At 45.2% G+C, this 24,838-nt stretch overlaps 1 protein-coding gene across 4 annotated transcripts in view; it reads left to right on the forward strand.

Annotated features, from left to right (window-relative positions):
- The first annotated feature begins 1,510 nt into the window (after positions 1 to 1,510).
- The window catches only part of MTUS1 (microtubule associated scaffold protein 1), a 131,419-nt gene continuing 108,091 nt past the window's right edge, over positions 1,511 to 24,838 (forward strand). Inside the window, exon 1 of one of the 4 annotated variants that reach the window (XM_079779090.1) lies at positions 1,511 to 1,581. Coding sequence is in view for 1 of the 4 variants with exons in the window: in XM_079779091.1 (XP_079635217.1) it covers positions 1,972 to 2,037 (66 nt within the window). In the remaining 3 variants the exon portion in view is untranslated. Of the gene's footprint in view, positions 1,582 to 1,810; positions 2,038 to 2,226; positions 2,537 to 24,838 lie in introns of those variants that run through there. The other 3 variants (XM_079779091.1, XM_079779088.1, XM_079779089.1) reach the window with 3 other exon arrangements.

Consider the following 24,838-nt stretch of genomic DNA (forward strand, 5'->3'; position numbering starts at 1 on the left):
TTTTTGGTGCTTTTGCACAGGGACAATCATTCAATGGTGTTTAATGCCGTCTCCCTAAAAGCAGTCACATGCCTTTCCCTAGAGTCATGTATGTGTTAGTTACACGCCTGTCTTTACAACAGGAACTTCAAAAGCACCTGAGAGTTGTCATCGTGTAATGAAATAAAAAGGGAAGATTGGGAGGTAGGCCTGTAGGGTTTGCACCTGCTCTTCGCTAGCTGTGTGACCTGGAGCAAGTCACTTGACCTTTCATTTCTATTAAAAAATTTTTTTTTTAAATCCTCACCTAAGGATATATTTTTAGAGAGAGGAAGGGAGAGAGAGAAACAGCAATATGAGAAACACTCATTGGTTGCCTCCCGTGCCCACCGCACTAGGGGTCAAACCAGCAACCTAGGTATATGGGTAGGTATGTGCCCGGACCAGGCAAGCTTTTGGTGTAAGGAGGACACCCCAATCAACTGAGCCACCGGGCCAGGGCAAACCACTGACCTTTCCCAGCTCCCATTTCTCAAGCTGAAAAATGGAGATAGCAGTCTGACCATATATGCCCCTGGGTCTTGTTGAGGGGATAATGGAACCCTGTAGGCGTGAAAAGGCTTTACAACCGGAAATGGCAACACATCTGTTAGCTGATCTAATATTGACAGTGTAGAAACTTGGTCAGATACAGTATCCTCAGCTTAAGTCGACTCCTCTTGAAAAGCTTTTAGCACGTCCTAAACAGGCAATTAGAGAAAAATTTGGATTCAGGTTGTCTGGCATTTAATGACCAGCAACATCCCTCGTTAAGTGGCAAGCGGGAGAGCATCTGTGGAAAAGCTTTGCATTAAAAATGTGCTCAGAGAAGAGACTATTTCCTGGGCCTAACCGACAGCTAGGGGTGGAATTTGTTCCATTAGCAAGGAGCAAGGCTTTCGTGTGTGTTTATGGAAAAGTGGGTCGCGCCTGCCTCCCAGGAGTTCCCGTGTCCTTAGCGCTTTTTTATCCGAGGATCTCACAGCTCCGGAGCTCATTTCTTTAACCTTTAGCAGGTATTTGCTAGTAAACCTCTTAGAGGTGAAGATAACGCCTGGTATTTGCTAGTAAACCTCTCAGAGGTGAAGATAACACCTGGTGTTTGCTAGTAAACCTCTCAGAAGTGAAGAGAATGCAGAAGAAACAGTCCCCGCTGGTTCCTCGCAAACCTCTGTCCTGATAACCCCGCAAGCTTCCCGCGCCCCCCACCCCCGGGCCGCCGCGGACGTCGGAGAGCTCCCTCGGGGAAGCCAGGTGCCAGGAGGGCCGCGGGAGGCAGGCCTTCTCCGCAGCCGGGCCCGGGCCCCCGCACTGGGCGCGGGGGAGTGCCGGTGACACGCGGGGACCCGTGCGGTCCGGCTCGTGACGCTCGGCCAGGTGCGCAGGCAGCCGCCGCGGGCGCCGCGTCGCACGTGGCAACAGGTGCAGCGCGGTCCCGGGCGGAAGCCCCGGGCACGGAGCGCGCCCGCATTTAGCCCGGGAGCGCGCGGGGCTCCGGGACCGGCCGCCGGGAGCGCGAGAGGAGGGAGCCCGCGGGCGAGCGGAGCGCGGAGCCCGGCCGAGGTAGCGCCTGGCGCGTCTCCCGAGCGTCCCGGGGCGCAGCCCCCACGGCCGCCGCCCGGCCTGGGTCTCGGTCTCCAGCGGCGGGGCGCCGGCCGGGGCGGTCTGGAAGGGGCGGCGGCAGGCGCGGGGGCAGGGGCGGCCTCTATTTACAAGTTTCCCGAACTCCCCGCCCTCGCTCCGCCCCGCGGCGGCCCGAGAGGCGGAGGTGCGTGGGGGGGGGGAGGCTGGGGCGCCTCTGGGACTTCGGGATCCCGCCCCGCAGCAGCCACCGCCGCCGGCGCGCGGGTGGGGGTGGGGCCGACCCGCGTGTCCCCAGGTGCCGATCGCCCCGGGGGGGGGGGGGGACCTGCAGCGCCTCCGCCGAGGGTGCCAAGGGCGCTGGGGCTCGGAATGCAGCTCTCCCGCCTCCCGCGTCTGGCTCCCCGGAGGGCTCGGGGTTGGATCCGAGGCGCAGAGGTAAGTGCGGAGTTGGGTCGACTCCTGCCCCGCCTGTCACCGGCGGGGATCGCGGGCGACGGCGGCGGGAGGGCGCGGGGCCAGCCTCGGGGGCGGGTATTCCGGGGGCTCGGGCGCCCAAGTTGGGGGAGAAGCGGAGAGGCAGCGCGGGCAGCGCGGAGGCTGCAGAGAGCAGGTCTCACGTGGGCGCCGCGCGGCTGGTGCGGAAGGGACGGATGCGGACCTCGTCGCTGTCACCTTGACAGTGACCGAAGGGTTCGCCGTAGACTCGGCTCGCTCGCTGCAGGCTGACAAGCCGTACCCTGGGCCCGAAGCCGCCCACCAGACCCTGGCCCCGCCGGGGCCCCGCAGTCCAGCCCTCTCGCTGGGCGGCTTGCTTGGGCCCATTCCCGGTGTAAGGAATCGGGGTGGAAAATGGCATTCACGGGGCTGGGCCTCTCGCCACGCGCCTTGCTACTTTCCGCGAGTCCCTGTGCCTCTCCGGCTTTAAGGCCACCAGGTGGGACTCCTCTACAATCATTAGTGCATGTGTGTGTTTACTTGCCTTACAACTCTTTCTGTCTCTTCAAGACTACTCTCTTTCTGTTATTGTTGTGTGAGTGTTTTTTTTTTTGACTCGGATTTATTTTGGAGTAAACATGGGGAGATTAATCCTTAATTTAGCCTGCATAGAGTTTCACAGACTTTATCAATAGTGCTTAAGTAGGCAGTGGACTAATAAAGGAAATCCAGTGTGTTGTGTTTTGTTTGAATAAAATCAAAGTCTTAGGCAAAACAGGGAGGGGTGCCTGCAGATGAAAGCTGGGATGAAAGCCTTCATGTTTTGCCAGGTAATGGGGATCCAATCACCATTACGCTAAGTCCTGAGGCCTGGGCTGGCGGGTGGGCTGGGGGGGGGGGGGGGGAGTTTAGTCTCCCTCCTTAACACCACTCCTAGGTGGGGTGGGGTGGGGTGAGGTGGGGAAGAAAACCAGAGTTTCTGCTTCCTGGGAGCCTGGGACTTCCTTAAGGAGGGTAGATACACCCAGATAACAGTGTTTGGTTAACCCTGGAAGGAATTGCATAGTTGGAATTGCAGTTCTGGAGGCAGACTTCTTTTTCAGGGATAATTAGGGCAGGAAATGATGGGCAATTTCAATAGAAACAATGATGCCCTATTTGTATAGTGCTTTACAATCTGCTTTAATAATTTTTTTCTTAGGTACAGTACTCCATTGGAAAGTTATACAAAGAAATGATTAGAAACTACTTATCCTTAAGAAAAATAAAAACCTGAGGAGTGGAATTTAGTTTAAAGTAATGTATAGTTATACATTAAACTCACACCAACTTTTCCACCTATTATTTTTAAAATCCGCTTAGTGTGGAGCAATAGTGCTTGCACATGACCTGCACCTTTTAATTATATATCAGTAATTGAAGGCTTCAATTTTGAGTATTTCATAGGATTATAAAATTATAGCTAGATTTCTTTGGGTATTTCTTGGAAACAAAACTGCAGTTATTCGATTTAAGCATTTCAAAAGCATGCCACTCATTGGCCCTATTTTGTTGGTCTTTGTTTGTTATGATTTCAAAAGTAATGCATGCTTGCTGTATAAAAATCGGTAGGTTCAGAAAAAGTATGAGTTAAATAATCCGCCCTGGCCCGTGTGGCTCAGTTGGTTGGGCATTGTCCGTCCTGTGCACTGTAAGGTTATGGGTTCAATTCTGGATCAGAGCACATGCTGGGGTTTCTGGTTCAATCCGCAGTAGGGGGCATGCAGGATGTTTTGTTCTCACATCAATGTTTCTCTCTCTAAAAAATAAAAATAAAAAAGGAGTTAAATAATCATATCTTCCAAAGATAATCACAATATAACAAAATTTTTTTTACAGTGGTGGTATAAATATACTGTTGCATGCTGATTTTTTTTTTACTAACACATGAAAAGATTCTCATGTTTTCACAGTTCTTCAAGAATATTATTTTAGTGACTACATAATATTATGTAGAAGTAACAATTTACTTAACCATTTCCTTATAGGTGAACTTTTAATTTATTTCCTATTATTAAATATATACTGATGCAACAAATATTCTTTATAAAACTTGATCTACAGAGCATAGTTCCTTAGATGGAGTCCTCCAAACTCAGTTGATGATTCACAAATCTCTTTATACAGATTGATTAATTGCTTTCCGAAAAATGTTATACCGAAGTGTGTCCCCGCTGGCACTCTATGAGAATACCTGTGTTACTGTATTCTTGTTAATACGGGGAAGCATCCTTAAAAGGAAAAATAATTCTTGCTAGCTTTATAGGTGAACAGTGCTATCTCAATATTTAAATTTCCGTGTCTTTGATTGCAAATAATGTTGAACACCAAAACATCCAGTAATTTTTCATTTTCCTTCCCCTTTTAATTTGAATGTAGTGCCATTTTTTTTTTCCTCCTGGGGCATTAGCATTTTTCTATCAATTTCTAAGAGCCTTTTATGTCTTGATAATTTTTGCCTTCACATTGCAGCTATTTTTCCCAGTTTTGTCTTTGCTTTACAAAGACACTTAGCGCATATTTGTAGTGGATTTGACTTAGAGAAGTTCTAGACTTTAATGTAGCCAAATTTGTTGACTTTCTCATAACAAAATTTTTAACACTCCCAAATCATAGTTGAAGAGCGATGTATGACAGTGACAGAAGGTGACTTTCAAAAGTACCCCTCCCCCCCCCCCCGCCCCCCAATTCTGGTTTAGATTCTTATCAAATCTATTGTCAGAACCTGCATGCCCTGGAGTAGAGACTGCTGCAACACAGACTGTGTTTGTTGATGAGAAATAGTGTGCCTGGTATATACCGTTAGGAATAGCATTCCTGCAGATAAGAACAGAAAAGTTTTAAATTCCAGGGAATGAAAGTCTTTCAGACCTGCTGTTCTGTGGTTATGTAAACCAGACTCACAATCCACTTATTTTCCGTAGTTCATCTCTAGTATTACTGTTTTGCCAGAATTCTTTTTATAGCCATTATTGTAGTGTTGCATTGTTGACATGAATCTCTCCTGATTTCTAGTTGGGTGTATATGTAGTTCATAAGTTTTCCCAGATTGATTTCGAATACTACTCCTAGATTAAACTACTTACTTGAAGAGGAGACAATGTCTTCTAGATTTCCCAAACTTGAGTTACCTTTCCATACTGTGGAAGCTTAAGTATACCCTGAGGACTTGTGATCGGTCCCCATCAGAGCCCAGTCCCCTTTCACTCTCCATCTTTTAGAGCCTCAGAATAAGCCAGGGGACCAATAAGAGCCCAGAGGATGAGGTCAGTGTGTGGTGAGGGTGTTCGGGGACACTTACTAGTAGAAATGCGCCCAGACTCTCTGTTGAGGCCACGTAGGTGACCACTTAGCTGGCAGGTGCTTGGCCAGTGGTGGCTTGTGGCCTGCAGAGGAGTGACTGGCTGAGGATGAGTGACCCCCATTGTGTTATTTTTTTATTTTTATTTTTTAAGAAAGAAAAAAGAGGGATTAGATGATATGGTCTGACTTTAGCCAGCCTGACACTTGGCTGAGAAAAGCCTGCTTTGACCAGGGTTCTTTATCCTTGGCCTAGGGCTGTTCAGGATAACCAGGAACTGAGTCTGACTGTCAGCTACTGCTCCCAAAAATGTATTTCTAAACCAAGTTTTATAAAACATTGCCCTGATGATAGTTATTCTTTAAATGACCTCAAGCTTGTCTGAAATCAGCAGTTCTTTCTTTTATGTGGGCAGTTACCCATGCATGACTTTTTCTTGTTCACTTGGCTCACGATGAAATAGGTTTTTCTGCTGTGGGGATGACAGACTCGGGGGCTACTCCTTCCTCTGCGGATAGATAACAATAAAACGTCACTCTCACACACTGTAACCTCATTGGCTATTTGTGATTGCCCTACCTTTTATGCAATCAAGGAAGAAATGTTGAGCAAATTTACAGTGTAAGACAAATTCAATCTAGAGGAGCTTTACTAAAGCAAATAGCTTGAAGCAGTTCACAAGTACATATTTGCATATACATCTTTGATTCCAAAATCTTACTTTTAGTACATTATAGCTAGTAACTTTTCCTTGGCCTTCAGTTTAAGCTTCATCCTGAAAAGAAATAAAAATGTATTTACTTAAAGATAAACTATTTTTAAGTCTTGTTAATAGACCCAGGTCAGAATCAATGGTTGTTCTTGTGTGCCCATTATTTACAAGAGTAAAAGTAAGAAAACTCACACATTCTCCCTTTATTCGCACCTGGAGATTTCATTTCATTTTGAAGTTGTAAAACTAAGAATTTTAAAGTTGCTTCAGGCCCAGCTGGTGTGGCTCAGTGGTTGCGCATCAACCTATGAACCAAGAGGTCACGGTTCAATTCCCAGTCAGGGCATATGCCTGGGTTGCAGGCTCAAGCCCCAGTAGGCAGCGTGCAGGAGGCAGCCAATCAGTGATTCTCCCTCATCATTGATGTTTCTATGTCTTTCTTCCTCTCCCTTCCTCTCTGAAATCAAAAACATATTTTAAAAAAATGAAGTTGCTTCAAGTTTCTCTTGAGGAAATGTGTCCTTTTTAGCAGGTTGAGTAGAGTCCCTTTGAGCAGTGAAAGAAGATGGGCAAGTGCAGGTTGTAAGATTCTCAAACCAGCTGGAAAGGGTGAAGGGGTCACAAGGAAATGACTTCCCGGTAACGTGATTTTGTCTGAATATTGTGCTAATTTCATGTTTTAGTAGGAGTTGGGCTGAGCAGAAGGGTGGGCCTAGCCAGTTCCCCACTGTGTTACCCATAGCAAGATGGGGCGGGGGGAGAAGGGGAAGAAGACAGACTGGGTCCAGCCAGCATGGCTCAGTGGTTGAGCATCGACCTATGAACCAGGAGGTCATGGTTCAATTCCCAGTCGGGGCACATGTCCGGGTTGCAGGCTCAATCCCTAGTAGAGAGAATGCGAGAGGTAGCTGATCAATGATTCTCTCTCATCATAGACTTCTCTCTCTTTCTCTCTCTCTTTCTCCCTCCCTCCCTCTCTCACTTTCCCTTCCTCTCTGAAATCAATACAAATATATTAAAAAAAGAAAAAGAAAACAGACTGGGAGCGTATCAGTCTTCCAGGGAAGGTGCCCTGGAAAGGGGTTTAAAGCCATCAAAATCCTTATCATTTCCTTTAAAGACTTTAAAATATTTGTACCTTGTCAGCTTATATGTAAGCTCAATGCAAAGAAAAGAAAATTAGTGTTAAGTTTGAGGGCCAATCAGTCATAGTTACTCTGATCCCCTACAATTAACTAAAACATTGTAGGACGTCTTATGTCCCGAATTGTCATTGAGAAAAAGAACTCCCTCTGGGAGAGTCCCACTTATCAGAGGAGCAGGAAGGAGAGGTAGGAAAATACATTCCTTTGTCAATAAACACGTAGCCTAAAGAATGGGTATGCCAGTGTTCACTGGGTCTGGACTGGCGGGTTAGCTCGCTTCTATACTTTTTCTGGAGTGGAAACGCGGTAATATTTAACTCTGGCATTGTTTACTTACAGGCCGGTTCTGAAGGAAAAGTCAATATTTCTTCACCTTATTTCAGATAAGCAGTTCGTAACCTATGGTGTGTTTAACAGCCTTCAGTGACAGACGAGAAGTTGTCTCTCTTGTTTATCTCGTAGATTGTTTTGATGATGGTTAACAATGATACCAAGTTGCAACTGCATGGCCTTTTATTTTTTATTTTTTAAAAATATATTTTATTGATTTTTTTACAGAGAGGAAAGGAGAGGGATAGAGAGTTAGAAACATCGATCAGCTGCCTCCTGCACACCCCCTACTGGGTATGTGCCCGCAACCAAGGTACATGCCCTTGACCGGAATCGAACCTGGGACCCTTCAGTCCACAGGCTTATCCACTGAGCCAAACCAGTTAGGGCTGCATGGTCTTTTAAAACCTAGGTCACTTGGTTAGCTTCTGGAACAAAAATAGAAGCCAGTATAGATAGAAGTAGCCTAAGAGATGACATTCCAACATGGATTCCCCTGCCCACCCTCCAACCTGTGTCAAGTTGTTTGAGTTTTATTTTTTTAAATATATTTTTATTGATTTCAGAGAGGAAGGGAGAGGGAGAGAGAGATAGAAACATCAATGATGAAAGACCTGCACGACCCCCACTGGGGATGGAGGCTCCAACCCAGGCATATGCCCCTGACCGGAATCGAACCCACGACCCTTCAGTCCACAGGCTGACGCTCTATCCACTGAGCCAAGCTGGCCAGGGCTGTTTGAGTTGTTTTTACTAGAACTACTGGTGAAGTCCCTTTGCACTATAAAGTATATATTTTATTATACAGTAACCCACTGCACCATAGTTGTCTCATTCTTAGGCAAATTATAGAACTGAACCATATTTGCACATTTCTGGTTGGCTAACCCAAAGGTCTGTAATTCCACAGAGGATTGCGGAAGTCCTACTCGCTGGAGAGATAGAAAGATTGGAGAAACAGGAATGGGTTACAGAAGGTACATTTTCTACTGAGCAAAAGGCACTTGTTTGATCAGATATTCAACCTAGACCCTTTATGTAGAACCAAGTATGTATAGGGGATAGTTAGGATCATGTTTTTAGTTTTTTAAAAGAACTCTTTAAAAAAAACCCATATTTTTATTGATTTCAGAGAGGAAGGTGGAGGGAGAGATAGAAAGATCAATGATAGAATCATTGATCAGCCGCCTCCTGCACACCCTGTCCTGGGGATTGAGCCCACAATCCAGGCATGTGACCTTGACCGGAATCGAACCTGGGACCCTTCTGAGCCAAACCGGCTAGGGCATGTTTTTATCGTAAATAGTAAATAAAAGGCATGAGTAAAAACCCTTGCTCTTAGAATCTTAAGTTTGATTTTTGTATTGAGCGCTTTCTATGGGCCAAACACTGCAAAGCGGAAGTGCTGAACCTGGGAAAAATTGGCCCTGGTTCTCAGGCCAGTCTGTCAGAGAAGCCTCAGCCACTGTGAAAAGTGCAGTTTCGAACATTTTAGTAAGTGTTCAAAATTGCTAGGAATATTCTCTCCAGCCATTAACATGGTGCCATGCGCTGGGGATTCTGCTGCCGGGACTAAATTCTCATCAACCCAAGGCTGTTTTGACAATTCAGTTCTGTGAAGACTTGTGATCTTGGATGGCTCTTCCTTCTCACAGAAAGAGCTGAGAGGCGAGATACTCAGCACTGCAGTCTGAGTTTCACCTTCCTTCTCTGGATAATCTTTTTAGTGACTTCCCCCCCCCCCCCCAATATCTTTTTGTTACATCTTGTGTGTGTCTGGAGAGGAGGGTCTAAACCTTACGATGCTGGATACATTCGCACTTTCAGAATTATTTGTACCAGATGTGGCCCGGAATAAATCATCGAAAGCTCTGATAGCATGGAGCTGGAAATTCTTGCTTCAGTTAGTCACAGCTGCTAGAAGGTCTTTTAAGCCAGAGATATCAGTGTCCTTGCTTTCCTTGACCTTGTCTTCTTTGTCCTTGTCCTCTCCTCGTGCCCGGCCCCCTCATTCACTGATATACGAGGCAAGCAAAGAGCGAGGCCGCTCAGCCCGTGAAATCGGGGCCAGTAGTAGTTAGGCTAACGTAGAGCTGGAAGGTGGGAGGTTCCTCTTCCTTCTGAGTGATGATTCTGTTTTTAATAAAGTACCCGGCATGCCCATATGCATATACTTGTACAGAATTAAGTCCACTTGTGAGAATTTGTGACATTTCCACTTGTACTGTCAGTCGCAAGTTGGCAGCTGCTCATGAACAGAGAATTGGGCTGATCCTTGTTTGGAGAAATATGTATTTACATTTTAAAGAGGAATTCGGATGGGTTTTCAGTCTGGGGTTGCTCTTTCTCTTATTACATTAATAAGATGTGTGTTTCAGAGTAGTTTTGCATTTCTGGAAAACTTTTTGATGGTTCACTAGAATTGCTGGTTATTGCATTGGATTCAGTACTCTCAAGTATGGAATTTTTTGGTTTAATGTTTAAAAACTTCTGCTGTTGCTCTATGGAGATATTCATGACAACTATGCAGAGGGATTTACTAAGTAATTTTTATTCCCAGATAAGAGCGAGTCTAGTCAATGAAAAGGGAATGGAGATAGGAAAAATCCTGTATTCTCTTTTTTATACAAAACTTTAAATGATTTTATATTGCACATATGAGTATTATAGTAGAAAATGTTGGTTATGTCTTGCTACACTAAATATTTAAAATTTACAACTTTGTAGGAACATAGTCAAATGAAAATTATTTTCTCTACTTATATTGTATAAATAGAAGCCTACTATTATTTTTCACCCTCTCCTTTGTCCTTTTTTTAAAAGAAATAATAATATTTTTATTGATTCCAGAGAGGAAGGGAGAGGGAGAGAGAGATAGAAACTTCATTGATGAGAGCAAATCATTGATCGGCTGCCTCCTGCATGCCCCCTACTGGGGATCGAGCCCATAACCCGGCATGTGCCCTTGACTGGAATCAAACCCCGGACCCTTCAGACCGTAGGCCAACGGCTCTATCCAACTGAGCCAAACCGGCTAGGGCTCCTTCCTCCTGTTTTTATTAAAATTGGAATAATAAAACAAATAGAGGCATGTTTTTTTTTTTTTCTTACCCTGCTGACCATTATGAAACCTTGGAGACATACTTGGTTATAGAACTGGAAAATATGTTACTGGTATCTAGAACATTTGGGACAGGAATGTAATGGAGTGTGCACAGGCTTCGAAGTTAGACCAAGTCGGGTTCCTGTGTGAGATCTGCTAGGCCACGTGATTTTGTGCACCTGTGGCCTCATGGGGACAGTGGGATAATACCTGTCTCGTGGGGTTGTTCTACCACATTGCCAGCCATAGAGAAGATAATGATTTAATGCTAATCATAGTCTTCCCTTGTTTCTTGTTTTAAACCTCTTCCGATCATGGAATTTAAATTCCTCCACTCCCTCCTGGTGGAGGTGTTTCTTGAATCTGCATAGGAGCCTGGAATTTAATAACTTTCCCTCTTCCTTAAAAAGAATCAGTGTGTACTAATAACAGTTGAGGTTATTTATTCTTGGACTCCAGCTTTGTAACCTCCTGATTTTCTTGAGGGTTTGAGTTGAGTGAATTGCTCTATTTTGATATATATGAGCTGCATTTAAAAAAAAATCAAAGCAGATACTTTGATCTTTGCTGAAGTCTGTAAATTATGTTGCTGGTTTGCTATCAGCACATTCTAAAAGCACTTAGAGTTGAGTCATCACTTTGAACCAATAAGCACTTGTGGCTTTTAAAGTACTGCCATCCTCTGCTCTAATTTTTAATTTGTAGGTTAGTCCACCAACATTTATATTTAAGAGTTTTGGTTGTAAAATGTTATCATTCATATATTTAAATACTAAGGCAATTCTGAATTTTCATTTTTCAAACAAACTGAAATAATAACTCCATGTGTTTTTGGAAAGCACCTTGTAAATACGACATTAAGGATGTTTTCATTCAACTATCACATCAGTCAGCCCTGTGAGGTGGGCGGGGCTAGTTGTGCGAATTCTGTTCTATATTTGGGTAGATGTTTTGTATTATGATGAGTAAGCTAAGGAAATAGGACAAGGACCCAGGTCTTCCCTCCTGGTCCATTCCCCACTCCCAATGTGATGTTGTTACTTGACTGCTTTCAATTCCATCCGAAGTAATAAATTGTTGTTGGTAGAGTTTTCTTCACATTGGTGCTGAAATGAGATCAAAGGCATGCAGTAGTTCGGATAGGTAACATTTCAGATGACATAGCTTAGAATTGTGATGTGTCATTTTTTTTCCATTTTTCTAACCACAGAATATAAATCAGAATGTTAAAATCTAGTAAGCCATTAAATTACTGGCATAAATTGAAAATCGACAGCTACAGATTATTACAAGGATATATATTACATTTCCATGATATTTTATAGTTTTCAGACTTTTTTTCAAGAAGAACCAAATGAAATTTTATCAGAACAGTCATTTGAATCATTCCATTGATTGTACAATAGTACATTATTAAAATGTACCCATTTATAGATAGCAATCCAAGGTCACATATCTTTTTAAAAAAAAAAAAAAATATATATATATATATATATATATATATATATATATTTAATTGATTTCAGAGAGAAAGGTAGAGACAGAAACATCAATGAGAGAGAATCATTGATTAGCTGCCTCCTGCACGCCCCACACTGGGGATGGAGCCCACAAGCTGAGCATGCACCCTGACCAGTAATTGAACCGTGGCCTCCTGGTTCATAGGTCAATGCTCAACCACTGAGCCACACTGGCGGGGCCAAGGTCATATATCTTGAATAGGGGCTGATATTTGCTTTTTTGAAACACTTTTTCTATAGAAATTTTGAATCCCATTTCCTTATTTTAAGCTGCACGGAGGCAGGTAATTCTTGGGTAAATGGAGCTAATCCCAGGTAGAAATTTAACTAGGAGATGAGGCCTGCTATCAGCCAGAACTGGGAAGAGAATGTCCCATAAAACCACAGTTACACCCGGATATCAGTCATGGTTTCTAGCCTGAAGGTCAACAGTTTTCTGTTACCAAAGTGACTTCTAAGGGAAGTACAGTGTTAGGACTTGAAAAGTCCCTTAACAGAGACTGGCCCTTCTTTGGCCTGCTCCTGCAAGTTAGATGTGAACACACCTTAACCTCTACGAAGGAGCTTTTATTTGCCAGTGGAAAGCCTAACGTAGGTAATCATTTTCAAGTAAAGGGCACAGGAAGTTGGTGTTTAGTGAAGCTTGGGAGATACAGTGTGAGGTGCCTGCCAGCTTGCATAACTACACATACAGGACATTTTTCATTTGGCCTTGGCCTGACTCAAATGGAAAATTATTTCCTTTTAGCCAAGTGGACTTTGAAGAGAGATGGCAACTGTCTGAAGGGTTCTAAACAAGGAGCTGTTCATGCTTATTTAACACTTTCAGGGAAAGATTTCATTTTAGTTTTAAACACTGCCCTGCACACCCAGTCTATTTTCTTTCCCCTAAACAGCCTGTGCTACCTTTTGGGACATTTTTTTTAATTAATAGAGTTTAAAAAATATATTTTTATTGATTTCAGAGCGGAAGGGAGAGGGAGAGAGAGAGATAGAAACATCAATGATGAGAGAGACACATTGATTAGTTGCTTCCTGCACCCACCCCAATTGGATCAGGGATCATGCCTGCAACTGAGGTATGTGCCCTTGACCAGCATCAAACTCGGGACCCTTCAGTCCATAGGCTGATGCTCTGCCCACTGAGCCAACCCAGCTAGGCCTTGGGCAATTTTTTTTAAACTAGCTGTATATAATTTAGAAACAAAGAGAATGCAGAGTCTTTACATCAAATTTTTTTTTTTTTTAGCCCAACTCTACAGTCCTTGACGGTGGCCCTTGGTTGGTACTGGGTGTAAGAGGGGATTTGGTTTTATTTCTTTACTTTTATGGGGACAGTCCAGTCTGTGTTGGCTCAGTGCTATCCTGGAACTTCGTCTTATTGTTTTGACTCTCACACTTCTTACTGATCTTCATGAAAAAGCCTACTTTTTGATAAAGTTCTGAAAGTTATCTACAATACGATGTAATACCCACACAAGCAAGAAATTAATTTTGTTCACCTCTTTATCAGGAGTACATAGAATCGTGTTTTATATTTAGTTGCTCAGAAATGTGTTGAAGGAATGCTGACTTAGAGAGTCTTTCAGATTCTCAGTTCTACTGGTTTGGGATTGTAGACACCTGGTATGTGGTCCTGACCGACTTCACTAGTATAAGGTGATTGTTTAGGTCAGTGGCTATGGAGGGTCATAGCCAGAAACCAACTCCTCAAGAGGGGTCTTCATGAATATATTCAGGAGGTAACAGTAAAACTTAAAATTCTACTTAAGTTGGGCATATTTGATGTCAGACAAAAATGGTAGTTAGTAGGTGTAGTCAACATTCCAGGTTTTCAATTGGGTAGGAAGGAATTAGTGGGAAGGTGGATTATAGAACAAGAGCCAAGGAAAACATCTGTAGGTTCCAGTGCGAATGAACAGATGTCTTCTGGAATATGCACTGCTGTGTGCTGGCCACATGATCTATGAGAAACACTAGAGATAACATTAAGTACCATGAAATGCACCTGGACTAAGTGTACAAAGATGAATTTTGACAAATGCAGATCTATATAACCAATACAGTTAAGATAGATCTATCTAATCATATCTATCTAGTACATATCCATTACCCCAGAAAGTTCCCTTGACCATATGAACATGTCGCTAAGCTTTGGTCATAAGTTAAATGAGGATAAATAATAAAGCTTATTTCACAAGGTTGTTGCCATGATAACAGTAGCATCTAAAAATTCTGAGTTAGAAAGTTTTACAAAGTTCCTGTTAACTCTTAAAACAACCCTTAGGAGCTCTATTGTTATTGTGATATCCATTTTTACTGATGAGGGAAAAGTGGCCAAGATCATATTTGACTTGCCCAAGGTAGGGAAGCCACCTGTTGAGTAGATGTGGGACCTCCCCATGAATAGCACATGTTCTCTGTGTCTGGGCAGCTGTGGGTCCATATAGCTTTCTAAAGCTGCCAAAAGTTAGTAGATTTTAGTCCTGTGGGAAGGAGGGCGGAAGGGAGATCAAGATTACACATCTGAACTGGGTTTAATGGCCATTGCTATTTATTAACTCTGTTTCTTGGACAAGGTACTGAAGTTGTGGAAATGTCAAGTTTGACTTCTATAAAAGGAGAGGAGGCTTAGGAGGAAGGTGATGGTCATGGGACCCGTCTGTCCCACGGGCTGTCACTGGGAGGAGGACTGTGAGAACACTTTGTGGACTTTGAAGAGCTGTGTGTTGCCTTTGTTATCTTTATCCACGGAAGAAGTAGCTGCCCGCTGCCCTGTCCTGGCCTCACACACTTTGCTGACTGTGGCTGGACAAGTAGGAATTGACAACGTGTCAGCGAGAGACAGTCCCCACTTGTCAGCCCCTGATGCCCTGAACACGGTGGACACAGCTTTTTTGCTCACAAGTCCTTCCAACATTCAAAAGCCTCAGATAGTGTGTCAGCTGTTAGGTCAGCCTCACTCTACACAATACTTGTCAACTTTATTAGGAAAGAGTATATATGATTTAAATAATATTTTGATTTTTCTTTCTGAAATACATCTGAAACAGTATGAGTTGGTGTGAGGGTGGGTGAGTTCCTAAGTGACCCGAAGAACCGCGGTGATGTCTGGCCTGACCGGAATGATTTTGTGCCTGCTCCCTCTGTTCCTGAAGGTGAACTAGTTCCCCAGGATGTTTGGGTGCCAGTTACTAGACATACTACCTAACTTCAGGATTTAAATTTGGTCAATTCAAACTTCCTTTCCAGGGCTGTTCTCTCATCTCAAGGGTTGTTTTCCTCTCTTCCCAGGACACCCACATCTGGGATGGTACCTGGGTCCTGGAGGAGCTTTATAGCACCAGGATCTCAGGAAATGGGTGAGGTTGTTTGGTCCAGGTTCTGCCTTCTGGAAGTCATGGCCTCTGCAGAATCATTCCTCATGGTTAGTCTGTAGATGACTGTGTGTGTGACCTGGTTAGTCAGTAGATGGCTCTGTCCAGATGTGTCCTGGTTGGTCTGTAGATGGCTCTGTCCAGGTGTGTCCTGGTTAGTCTGTAAATGGCTCTGTGTGTGTAGATGGCTCTGTGTGTGTATGTGTGTGTGTGTGTGTGTGTGTGTGTGTGTGTCCTGGTTGGTCAGTAGATGGCTCTGTCCGTGTGTGTCCTGGTTAGTCTGTAGATGGCTGTGTGTGTGTCCCCTGGTTGGTCTGTAGATGGCTCTGTGTGTGTGTGTGTGTGTGTCCCCTGGTTGGTCTGTAGATGGCTCTGTGTGTGTGTGTGTGTGTGTGTGTCCCCTGGTTGGTCTGTAGATGGCTCTGTCCAGGTGTGTCCTGGTTGGTCAGTAGATGGCCGTGTGTGTGTGTGTGTGTGTGTGTGTGTGTGTGTGTCCGTCCTGGTTGGTCTGTAGATGGCCGTGTGTGTGTGTGTGTGTGTGTGTGTGTGTCCGTGCCCTGGTTGGTCTGGTGTGTCCTGGTTGGTCTGTAGATGGCTCTGTCCAGGTGTGTCCTGGTTGGTCAGTAGATGGCCCTGTGTGTGTGTGTGTGTGTGTGTGTCCTAGTTGGTCTGTAGATGGTTCTCTCCAGGTGTGTCCTGGTTGGTCTGTAGATGGCTGTGTGTGTGTGTGTGTGTGTGTGTGTCCTGGTTGGTCTGTAGATGGTTCTCTCCAGGTGTGTCCTGGTTGGTCTGTAGATGGCTGTGTGTGTGTGTGTGTGTGTGTGTGTGTCCTGGTTGGTCTGTAGATGGTTCTCTCCAGGTGTGTCCTGGTTGGTCTGTAGATGGCCGTGTGTGTGTGTGTATGTATGTGTGTGTGTGTGTGTATGTGTGTGTGTGTCCTGGTTGGTCTGTAGATGGCTGTATGTGTGTGTGTGTGTGTGTGTGTCCTGGTTGGTCTGTAGATGGCTCTGTCCAGGTGTGTCCTGGTTTCTGTGGTCTCTGTTGTGGCTTCCAGTGGAGGGATCAGGACACAGTGACTCTTCCTTGGTCTGTCCTGGCCTTTTCTGGGCCCTGGCCCTCTCAGCACTTCTTTTATGTGTGCCTTTCTGGTCCTCCTCTTTGATCTTCCTGGAGAGTTGGGAAACTGCCATTCGTATCCCATCTGGCAGCCTCTGGCAGCCTCCCTTCTGCATCCTCCCACCCTCCTCGCCCCTGCTGCCCTTTTCACCCAGCCCAGAGGTTCCACGTGAGGATCTGTGAAGGGGAATGGTGGAGGGGCTTGGAAGCAAAGTGTCTACCATGATACAGTGAAATGGAAAAAAAATATGTGCTGACATTTCCATCAGGCGAAATTTACATAATGTAAGCTAAAAGAAGGTTCTTTAGTCCGCAGTATCTACTCCCTTCAGTTTTGTGTTAAAAAATGACTTGTGTCATGTGCTGGTAGTAGCAAAGATGTTCTTTTATAAAGTGTTGGTAGTAGTAGAAATGTCCTTTTATCATTGTGGGTAGTAGTAAACAGGTATTTTGTCTGACGTGTCCTTAGTGGCAACATGAAAAGCTGGCTTCCCCATGTTGTGTGTCCAGATTTTGGGAGGGGAAAGTTTACAGAACATCTGAAAGGCTGAGACGCACTCCCCGGCCTGCTCCTTATGCTTCATCTCCTCCCGGGAGCTACCCGAAAGCACCCCCTCCGTGTCCACAGCTCCCTTAGGCTCCGGTGGCTTTTTCTTGTGCAGCATTTGTAATTATGTCCCTGAACTGTCTGTCTTCTCAGCTGCACTGAAGGCTCTCTGAAGGCTCCTTGAAGACAAGGGCGGTCTTGTGCTCCTAGCAGCTTAGCTGGCACGTGGCAGGCGATTGATGAGTGTTTGGAGAATGAATGTAAGCTTTGGCAGTAAACGGTCACCTTATAGCAGGGATAAGGGAATTAGCAGGGAGGTACACCAGGTAGCCGATCCCCATTCTGTAGCTACTAAGTTTCCCGGGACTAGTGCTATTGTACGGGCGCCTCCTTTTGTAGTTAATTGGAGGCTGTGACTATAATAAAATCCACATAAGGATTATTTCTTTTTTGAAAAGTTTCTGGTGTAACGAGAACAGTTGTAAGGAAATTGGTGAGGTTGATATGGTTAACTACAATGTCCAGTGTTTATTTAATGGTGGGGAAATAGAATTTTTCTCAGTTGTGAACGTGGATTAAATGAAACCACACAGCCATCTTGCCTTTACTGCTAAACTGGGAACTTAGTATCCAAGAAGAGAAATGTTATTTCGTTTAACTTCTGGTTAAAATACCTTATGCAGGGGGTTGAAGTCATTTGGAGAAAGGCCTGAGTGGATACTGGGATTGTTCACTTGGAAGAGCTGGGCCACTGAACTCCACAGATACTTACTGAGTGAGCACGAGTGGAACATGTCCTCCCCATGTTTAAGTGCACGTCTCCATTGCACCCATCTCGGCCTTAACCCCCGAGCCAGCCTGGCGTGCTGTGCGGGCCCACGGATCTGTGAATGGGAGCAATGATTCCGGCCTCAGCCTGGGAGTTGTTGGCCACAGCTGAGCTGCAGGTTGCTATGAAGGAGTCAGCATATTCCTTGAATTGTTGCTGTTGAGAGTTTATTGCTGAGGGTAATTGTTTAGAGGTGTCTGTCTTTTTATGTTGGTAATCCTCACCTAAGGATATTTTTTCCATTGATTTTTAGAGAGAGTGGCAGGGATGGGGGGAAGGGAAGAGAGAAAAGGGGAAGAGAGAGAGAGAGAGAGAGAGAGAGACAGACATTGATTGGCTGTCTTCCCCCCCCCCCCCCCCCCCCCCCCCCCCCGCCGCACATGCCCAATCAGGGTGGAGATCAGATCTTCAACCCAGGTATGTGCCCTTGAGAGGAAATTAACCTGCTTGACCTGCAGGCAGACTCTCTAACCACTTAGCGACACTGGCCAGGGCTAGAGGAGTCTGCCTTGATTGACTTTCACCTACCAATGATTTTAAAAGCTGTCACAGGTCATCATACAATTGGGAGCCAGACTCGGATCATTTTCACGGACCTAAAGACTTTGCATTAAACATGTTAGCCTTAGAAATATAAAGCTAAACAAAGCCGAGTTTGTGAATTTCCACATTCTTCTATAGCACAGTGCACATTCAGTGTCCTTTTTTATTTAAAAAATTACATCATCGATTCCTCTGAGTCTGTTAAGATTCTGAGATCCCCTAGGCTCCCTCTTCTTTCACTCCCATCTGAGAAACGCACAAAGTAGCCAGTTTGAGAGCAGTGAGAGTCTGTTCTGGGCATGAGGGCAAGGGACGGGACTTGCCTGGGTTTCTTGCTTCTAAGGTCCATGCCGGGTTATTTTGTTCTCTCGGCACCCCTCCTCCCCCCCCCCCCCCCCCCACCCATGTAGCCATCCTGGTGCTCCACAGCGGGAGGAGGGGAGGGTACCTGACAGGTAGAGATGTGCTCACTCACCTTCTGGGCCAGAGACTCCCGGTGAACTGACGCTCACTGCCATGCCAGGACCAGTGAGCGAGCCTGCATCATTCCTCGGGTCCGCAATTCCGAGTCAGGCCAGCTTGTCTGCTCAAATCCTGGGGCCAGCGTGTTATCCCAGTGCTTTTCTGAGGCCTTCATTTAGTGTTCCCCGTACGGATCTGGAGAGCAAATAATTTTGACACGAAGCTTGGGGGTTCAGAAAAGATATACAGTTTTTCAAATACATATTTTTGTTGACTTCAGAGAGGGAGAGAGAGAGAGATGGAATCCTCAACGATGAGAGAGAATCATTGATCGGCTGCCTCCTGCAGGTCCCACACTGGGGCTCGAGCCCACTACACGGGCATGTGCCCTTGACTGGAATCGAATTTGGGACCCTTCAGTCCCCAGGCCGACGCTCTGTCCACTGAGCCAAGCCGGCTAGGGCAAAGATTCTTCACAAAAGTTAGGTTGAGGATGAATGAAAGAGATCAGTTTTGGTGTGCTGTGGTATCCTCGGAGGAACGACACAGGTGAAATACATAAGTGTATTTCCCCCTCTTATTTCTTAGATGCGCTCTCCCATGAAGTTTCAGTCGTTAAGACATTCAAACCTAGTTTGAGGTTCTCATGCTTCCTTTTAGTAATGAGATGGGAAAACCAACCAAACATTGGAATTGAAGTTCACGTTCCTATTGCTGTCTTTTATAGAAATGTCAGAGTAGGTGATGTAAGGTTTAACATCAGACATGGTTCGTGTTGCTGGTAGGCCTGTTCCAATTTCCAGACATTATAGTATATGGTTATATTTTTAAATAGCACAAGGGGATAGTTAACATACTACACTGTCTTGCTGCACTATCCTTTTTTTGAAAGATGACTAAAAGTTTCTTGGAATATTTTTATGAATAGCAACCTCTTTCCAAAGCTGTGACATAAATCTTAAAATTTTTTAAAAATTTATTGATTTTTAGAGAGAGAGAAAGATTGATTTGTTGTTCCACTTATTTATGCATTTGTCGGTTGCTTCTTGTATGTTCCCTGACCAGGAATCGAACCCACTGCCTTAGTATATTGGGACGACACTCTATCCACCTGAGCTACCTGGCCAGGGCTATTATATAAATCTTAACGTTGCTGCTGGACATGATATTTTAGGAAAAATAAATCTTACCACTGAGTTGTTTCACATTTTCTGGTACATGGATTAAAATTCTCATACGATCAGGAGCTCTTTCATCTTTGATTCCTTTTTTTTTTTTTTTTAACCGGATGAAATCACAGGCGGGATCGGCTGGCACATTTGCAGTGGGAACCTGGCGTTGGTCCGGCCAGAGGAGGGCTATGAAGGCCATGACCCCGCTGACCTCGGAGGGCATTCTCCTCTGGAGCTCAGGGGCTTCTTGCTGTGTTAGCAGAGGAGAGCTGCTAATCCTCCTGGGACTTGCCTGGCTTCTGAGGGGTTTCTTTCCAAAGATTGCCTCATGGATGTCCAGGGCCAACTTAGAAATCAGAGAGAGGCCACAGGCCTAAAAATAGTCCCCGTCCAGGAGGAGGGCGGCGTGGCCCAGAGCCTCGGCTGCTTCCGGTGCCAGAAGAGGCGGCGGGCGGCAGGGAGGCGCTGGCTGCAGGCGGTGGGAAGGGGGGGCACCGTGACTGTCCTTCCCGGCGGGTGTAGGGGGACGTGAATGTTCCGCTGATTGAATGACTTAGAAACTTTTACTCAAGTAAATATTACTGGTGATTCTTTTTATTTTTTATTATTGTTATGTTAATCCTCACCCGAGGACATTTTTTCCATTGATTTTTAGAGAGAGTGGAAAGGAGAGGAAGAGACAGAAAGAAACACCGATGTGAGCGAGATACATTGATTGATTGCCTCCCGCATGCCCCCGACCAGGGCCTGCAACCTAGGTGCGTGCCCTTGACCGGAATTGAACCCAGCACGCTTCCGTCCGCAGGCCGACGCTCTATGCACTGAGCCAAGCCTGCTAGGGCAGGTGATTCTTTTTAGGAGGCTGGGCGTATAGTGGGCTATATTTCTCGATGTTTCTAACTTGCAAAAAAAAATATTTTGTATTTAATGTTGGTCACAGTACGTTGGAAGAATGGAAACAGTAACGTGCCTTGTCTCCTATACGGCCCGGGAGCACAGAGCGAAGCATTGTTCGGAAACCTGCAGACAACGGGTCCTTTAAACAAAGACCTATACATTTAAAATGGGAATTTATGGGAGAATTATGTGACCCACATCCTAACCACGCTCTGGATATATTGAATTTTGACAAGATGGAGTTGTGTAATCACCAACCACAATAAAAATAAACAGAAATTTTCATCATCTCCAAGTGTCCTCGTGCCCCCTCAGCCCTCCCCCTCCTCCCCCTCCTCACCCGGACAGACGCTGGTGTGAGTCCTGTCCTCATGGGCTTGCCTTTCCAGGTGGTATGTAAATATCTTCCCAGACAGCACGGTTGCCGATTGCGTCTGGCTTCTTTCACTTCACGTATGTGTTTGCGGTACCTTTCTCTCGTTGTTAACAGTGGTCTGCCTGTTTAATGCGGAGTGGTATCCTATATAATAAAAGGGTAATATGCAAATTGACCCTAACAGCGGAACGACTGGTCATTATGATGCACACTGACCACCAGGGGCAGATGCTCAATGCAGGATCTGCCCCCTGGTGGTCAGTGCGCTCCCACAGGGGGAGCGCCACTCAGCCATAAGCGGGGCTGATGGCTGTGAGCGCAGCAGTGGTGGCAGGAGCCTCTCCCACCTCCTCGGCAACACTAAGGATGTCCCACTGTGGCGTAGCGCTGTCAGTCAGACATCCTCCAAGGGCTCCAAGGCTTCCATAGGAATGTCTGACTGCCAGCTTAGGCCCAATTCCCTGGGGAGCGGGCCTAAGCTGGCAGGTGGTCATCCCCCAAGGGCTCCCAGACTGTGAGAGGGCGCAGGCTGGGCTGAGGGACACCCCCCAAGTGCACGAATTTTCGTGCACCGGGCCTATAGTTTCATTATATGGATCTACTACGATTTTTAAATTCATTCACCAGTGATGGACATTTTTGTTATTTCTCATTTCAGCAACGATTAGATTTTTCTTCCTGGTCTTGATGAATAACAAAGACAGGATGAAAATAGCATCAGTAACCCACAGCCCCCTACCCCATTCACATCTACTGTTTTCATTTTCTCACGTTCTTTTCCTGTGTATTTTAAATGGTAGTATTTCATTGACTGACGATAGTGTAATTTTTAAATCAGTCCCTTGCTAACATTTGGATTGTTTCTAAGTCATCATAGTTGTAGAAAATAAGCTGGAAAATCCTCTCTTTAAAGTCTTTCCTATGGCAAATTCTTGGCAACAGTTTACTTACGACTCTTAATTGAAGTAATAGAAATCCAAGCTACCTCGGGGGAAACATGGATCAATGTTATTAGTGCACGGGCTATTTCTCAGAATTCAGTGTGAAGGAAGTTGTAGTGAATCAAGTCAGGCCAATCCATCTCCTCACTGGTTTTTGTTTCTGCATCTCTTGGGACATTGGGAGCAGTCTTTTCTCTTCCTGTGCTCTGGGTGCGTGGAGGAAGGAGGCTAATCCCCAGAGCTTGGATTTATTCCATGGACTCACCGTGCCTAACTAGCTGCTCCATATTCCAAATGCTGGGGAGAGAGACTCCGGCCCCCTTTGAGGCAGATGCTATCCCAGGCTAGCTCATCCGGTGGAGCCCCCTCCAGTGAGGAAAAGGGGGCTGGTCTCAGAGAGGGGGGCTGCTCTGAACTGAGCTCAGGCTCAGAGGTTTTCACTTAAAGATGACATCCAACCCATTTTTTATGACTGTTGACCTTGCTTTCCAAAAGGACAATGACCATTAGGTCTTTAAAGAGAAAGAGTATTACACATATTGACTTTTAAAAAAATGTATTTTTATTGATTTCAGAGAGGAAGAGAGAGAGAAACATCAATGATGAGAGAGAATCATTGATTGGCTGCCACCTGAACACAGCCTACTGGGGATCGAGCCTGCAACCGGGCATATGACCTGACCAGGAATAGAACTGTGACCTCCTGGTTCATAGGTCGATGCTCAACCCCTGAGCTATACCAGCTGGGCTACTTTTTTATATTTGTGTTTAAATATTAAAAATAGTTGTCTTGAGTCATGTGGAATCTAATGAATAAAGTTAACTAATAAACAAAGTAGAGACGGACTCAGAGAGAGCAGACTGACAGCTGTGTGTGTGATGGGGGGCGCTGGGGGAGGGAAGGGATTGAGCAAAAAAGAAAAAAAAAGAGAAAGAACTCATGGACACAGACAACAGTGTGGTGATTGCAGCGGGGAGCTGGAGATGCATATGGGGGGGAGAATGGTGATGGATGGCGACTTCATTTGGGGTGGTGAACACACAGTGTATAGATGCTGTGTTATGGGATTGCGCACTTGAAACCTGTATAATTTTGTTAATCAGTGTCACCCCAATAGATTCAATAAAAAGAAAAAAATATATAAAAAACATGTAAGGTTGAAAAAAATAGTTGTTTGCCACTTAAGAATTTTTATTTTTATTGATTTCAGAGAGGAAGGGAGAGGGAGAGAAAGATAGAAACATCCATGATGAGAGAGTATCATTGATTGGCTGACTCCTGCACTCCCCCTAGTGGGGTTCCAGGCCGCAACCCGAGCATGTGCCCCTGATCGAACCTGGGACCTTCCAGTCCGCAGTCCAATGCTCTATCCACTGAGCCAAACCAGCTAGGGCTGTTTACTACTTTTTAGTTTTGATCCATCATCTGTGAGTGCTGTTTAATGGGTCACTAAGAAAATCTGATTATAGTCAACATTCATTGAGTGCTAACGTAAAGTAAGACTTCATGCCTGAGACTTCTGACACAGATGTTCGCCAGACAGCTCTTATTCTCGGAATCATGCGATCAAGTTGAGATGTATTTAGCCCTGAAGAAGGAACTTCTTATTACGTGGGCCTGGAGTGGGAGTGTTCCATGTAGAGGTAGTTGCATCAACCTTTCTCTGGAAATAATAGCAACACTATTAATGAGTGGTTTTGGGGGTCTAAGCACCTCGATTTAACTGTGAAACGGCTGCCTAGAAACCTGTTCCTTAGTTGTGGGACTCAGTTGGGTTTGCCCTGGTTACTATCGCAGTTTTACTCTTCTCTGAAATCATTTATCTGTTGGATGACTCATGTTGGTAGAGTGAGAATTGAAATGAAGGATTTTAACAACACAACTTGCAAACTTAAGGTATGTGTTCCTGTGTCCAAGTGGGTTCTTTCTCTGGGACTGAGGTTCCACCTGGCAGCTGCGTGGAGCCACAGCGGTTAGTGTGGTGACAAGTGCTCTGGTGTAGACCTCTCCATTCATGGCTTTACTAGCAGCGTATGCGATCTCAAATGCTCAGGAGGCAGCCCCGAATTCCAAGACATGGGCTGTAATTTTTAAAAAATATATGTTATTGATTTTTTACAGAGAGGAAGGGAGAGGGATAGAGAGTTAGAAACATCGATGAGAGAGAAACATCGATCAGCTGCCTCCTGCACACCTCCTAATTGGGATGTGCCCGCAACCAAGGTACATGCCCTTGACCGGAATCGAACCTGGGACCTTTCAGTCCACAGGCCAACGCTCTATCCACTGAGCCAAACCGGTTAGGGCTGGGCTGTAACATTTTTCTCCTGTTCTATAGATTGGGAAAGTTGAGGTAGCAATGAAGTTAGACCATTAGATCTGGCACTTCT

This window comes from Cnephaeus nilssonii (assembly GCF_951640355.1).
Source record: "Cnephaeus nilssonii genome assembly, chromosome: 8".
Classification (NCBI taxonomy): domain Eukaryota; kingdom Metazoa; phylum Chordata; class Mammalia; order Chiroptera; family Vespertilionidae; genus Cnephaeus; species Cnephaeus nilssonii.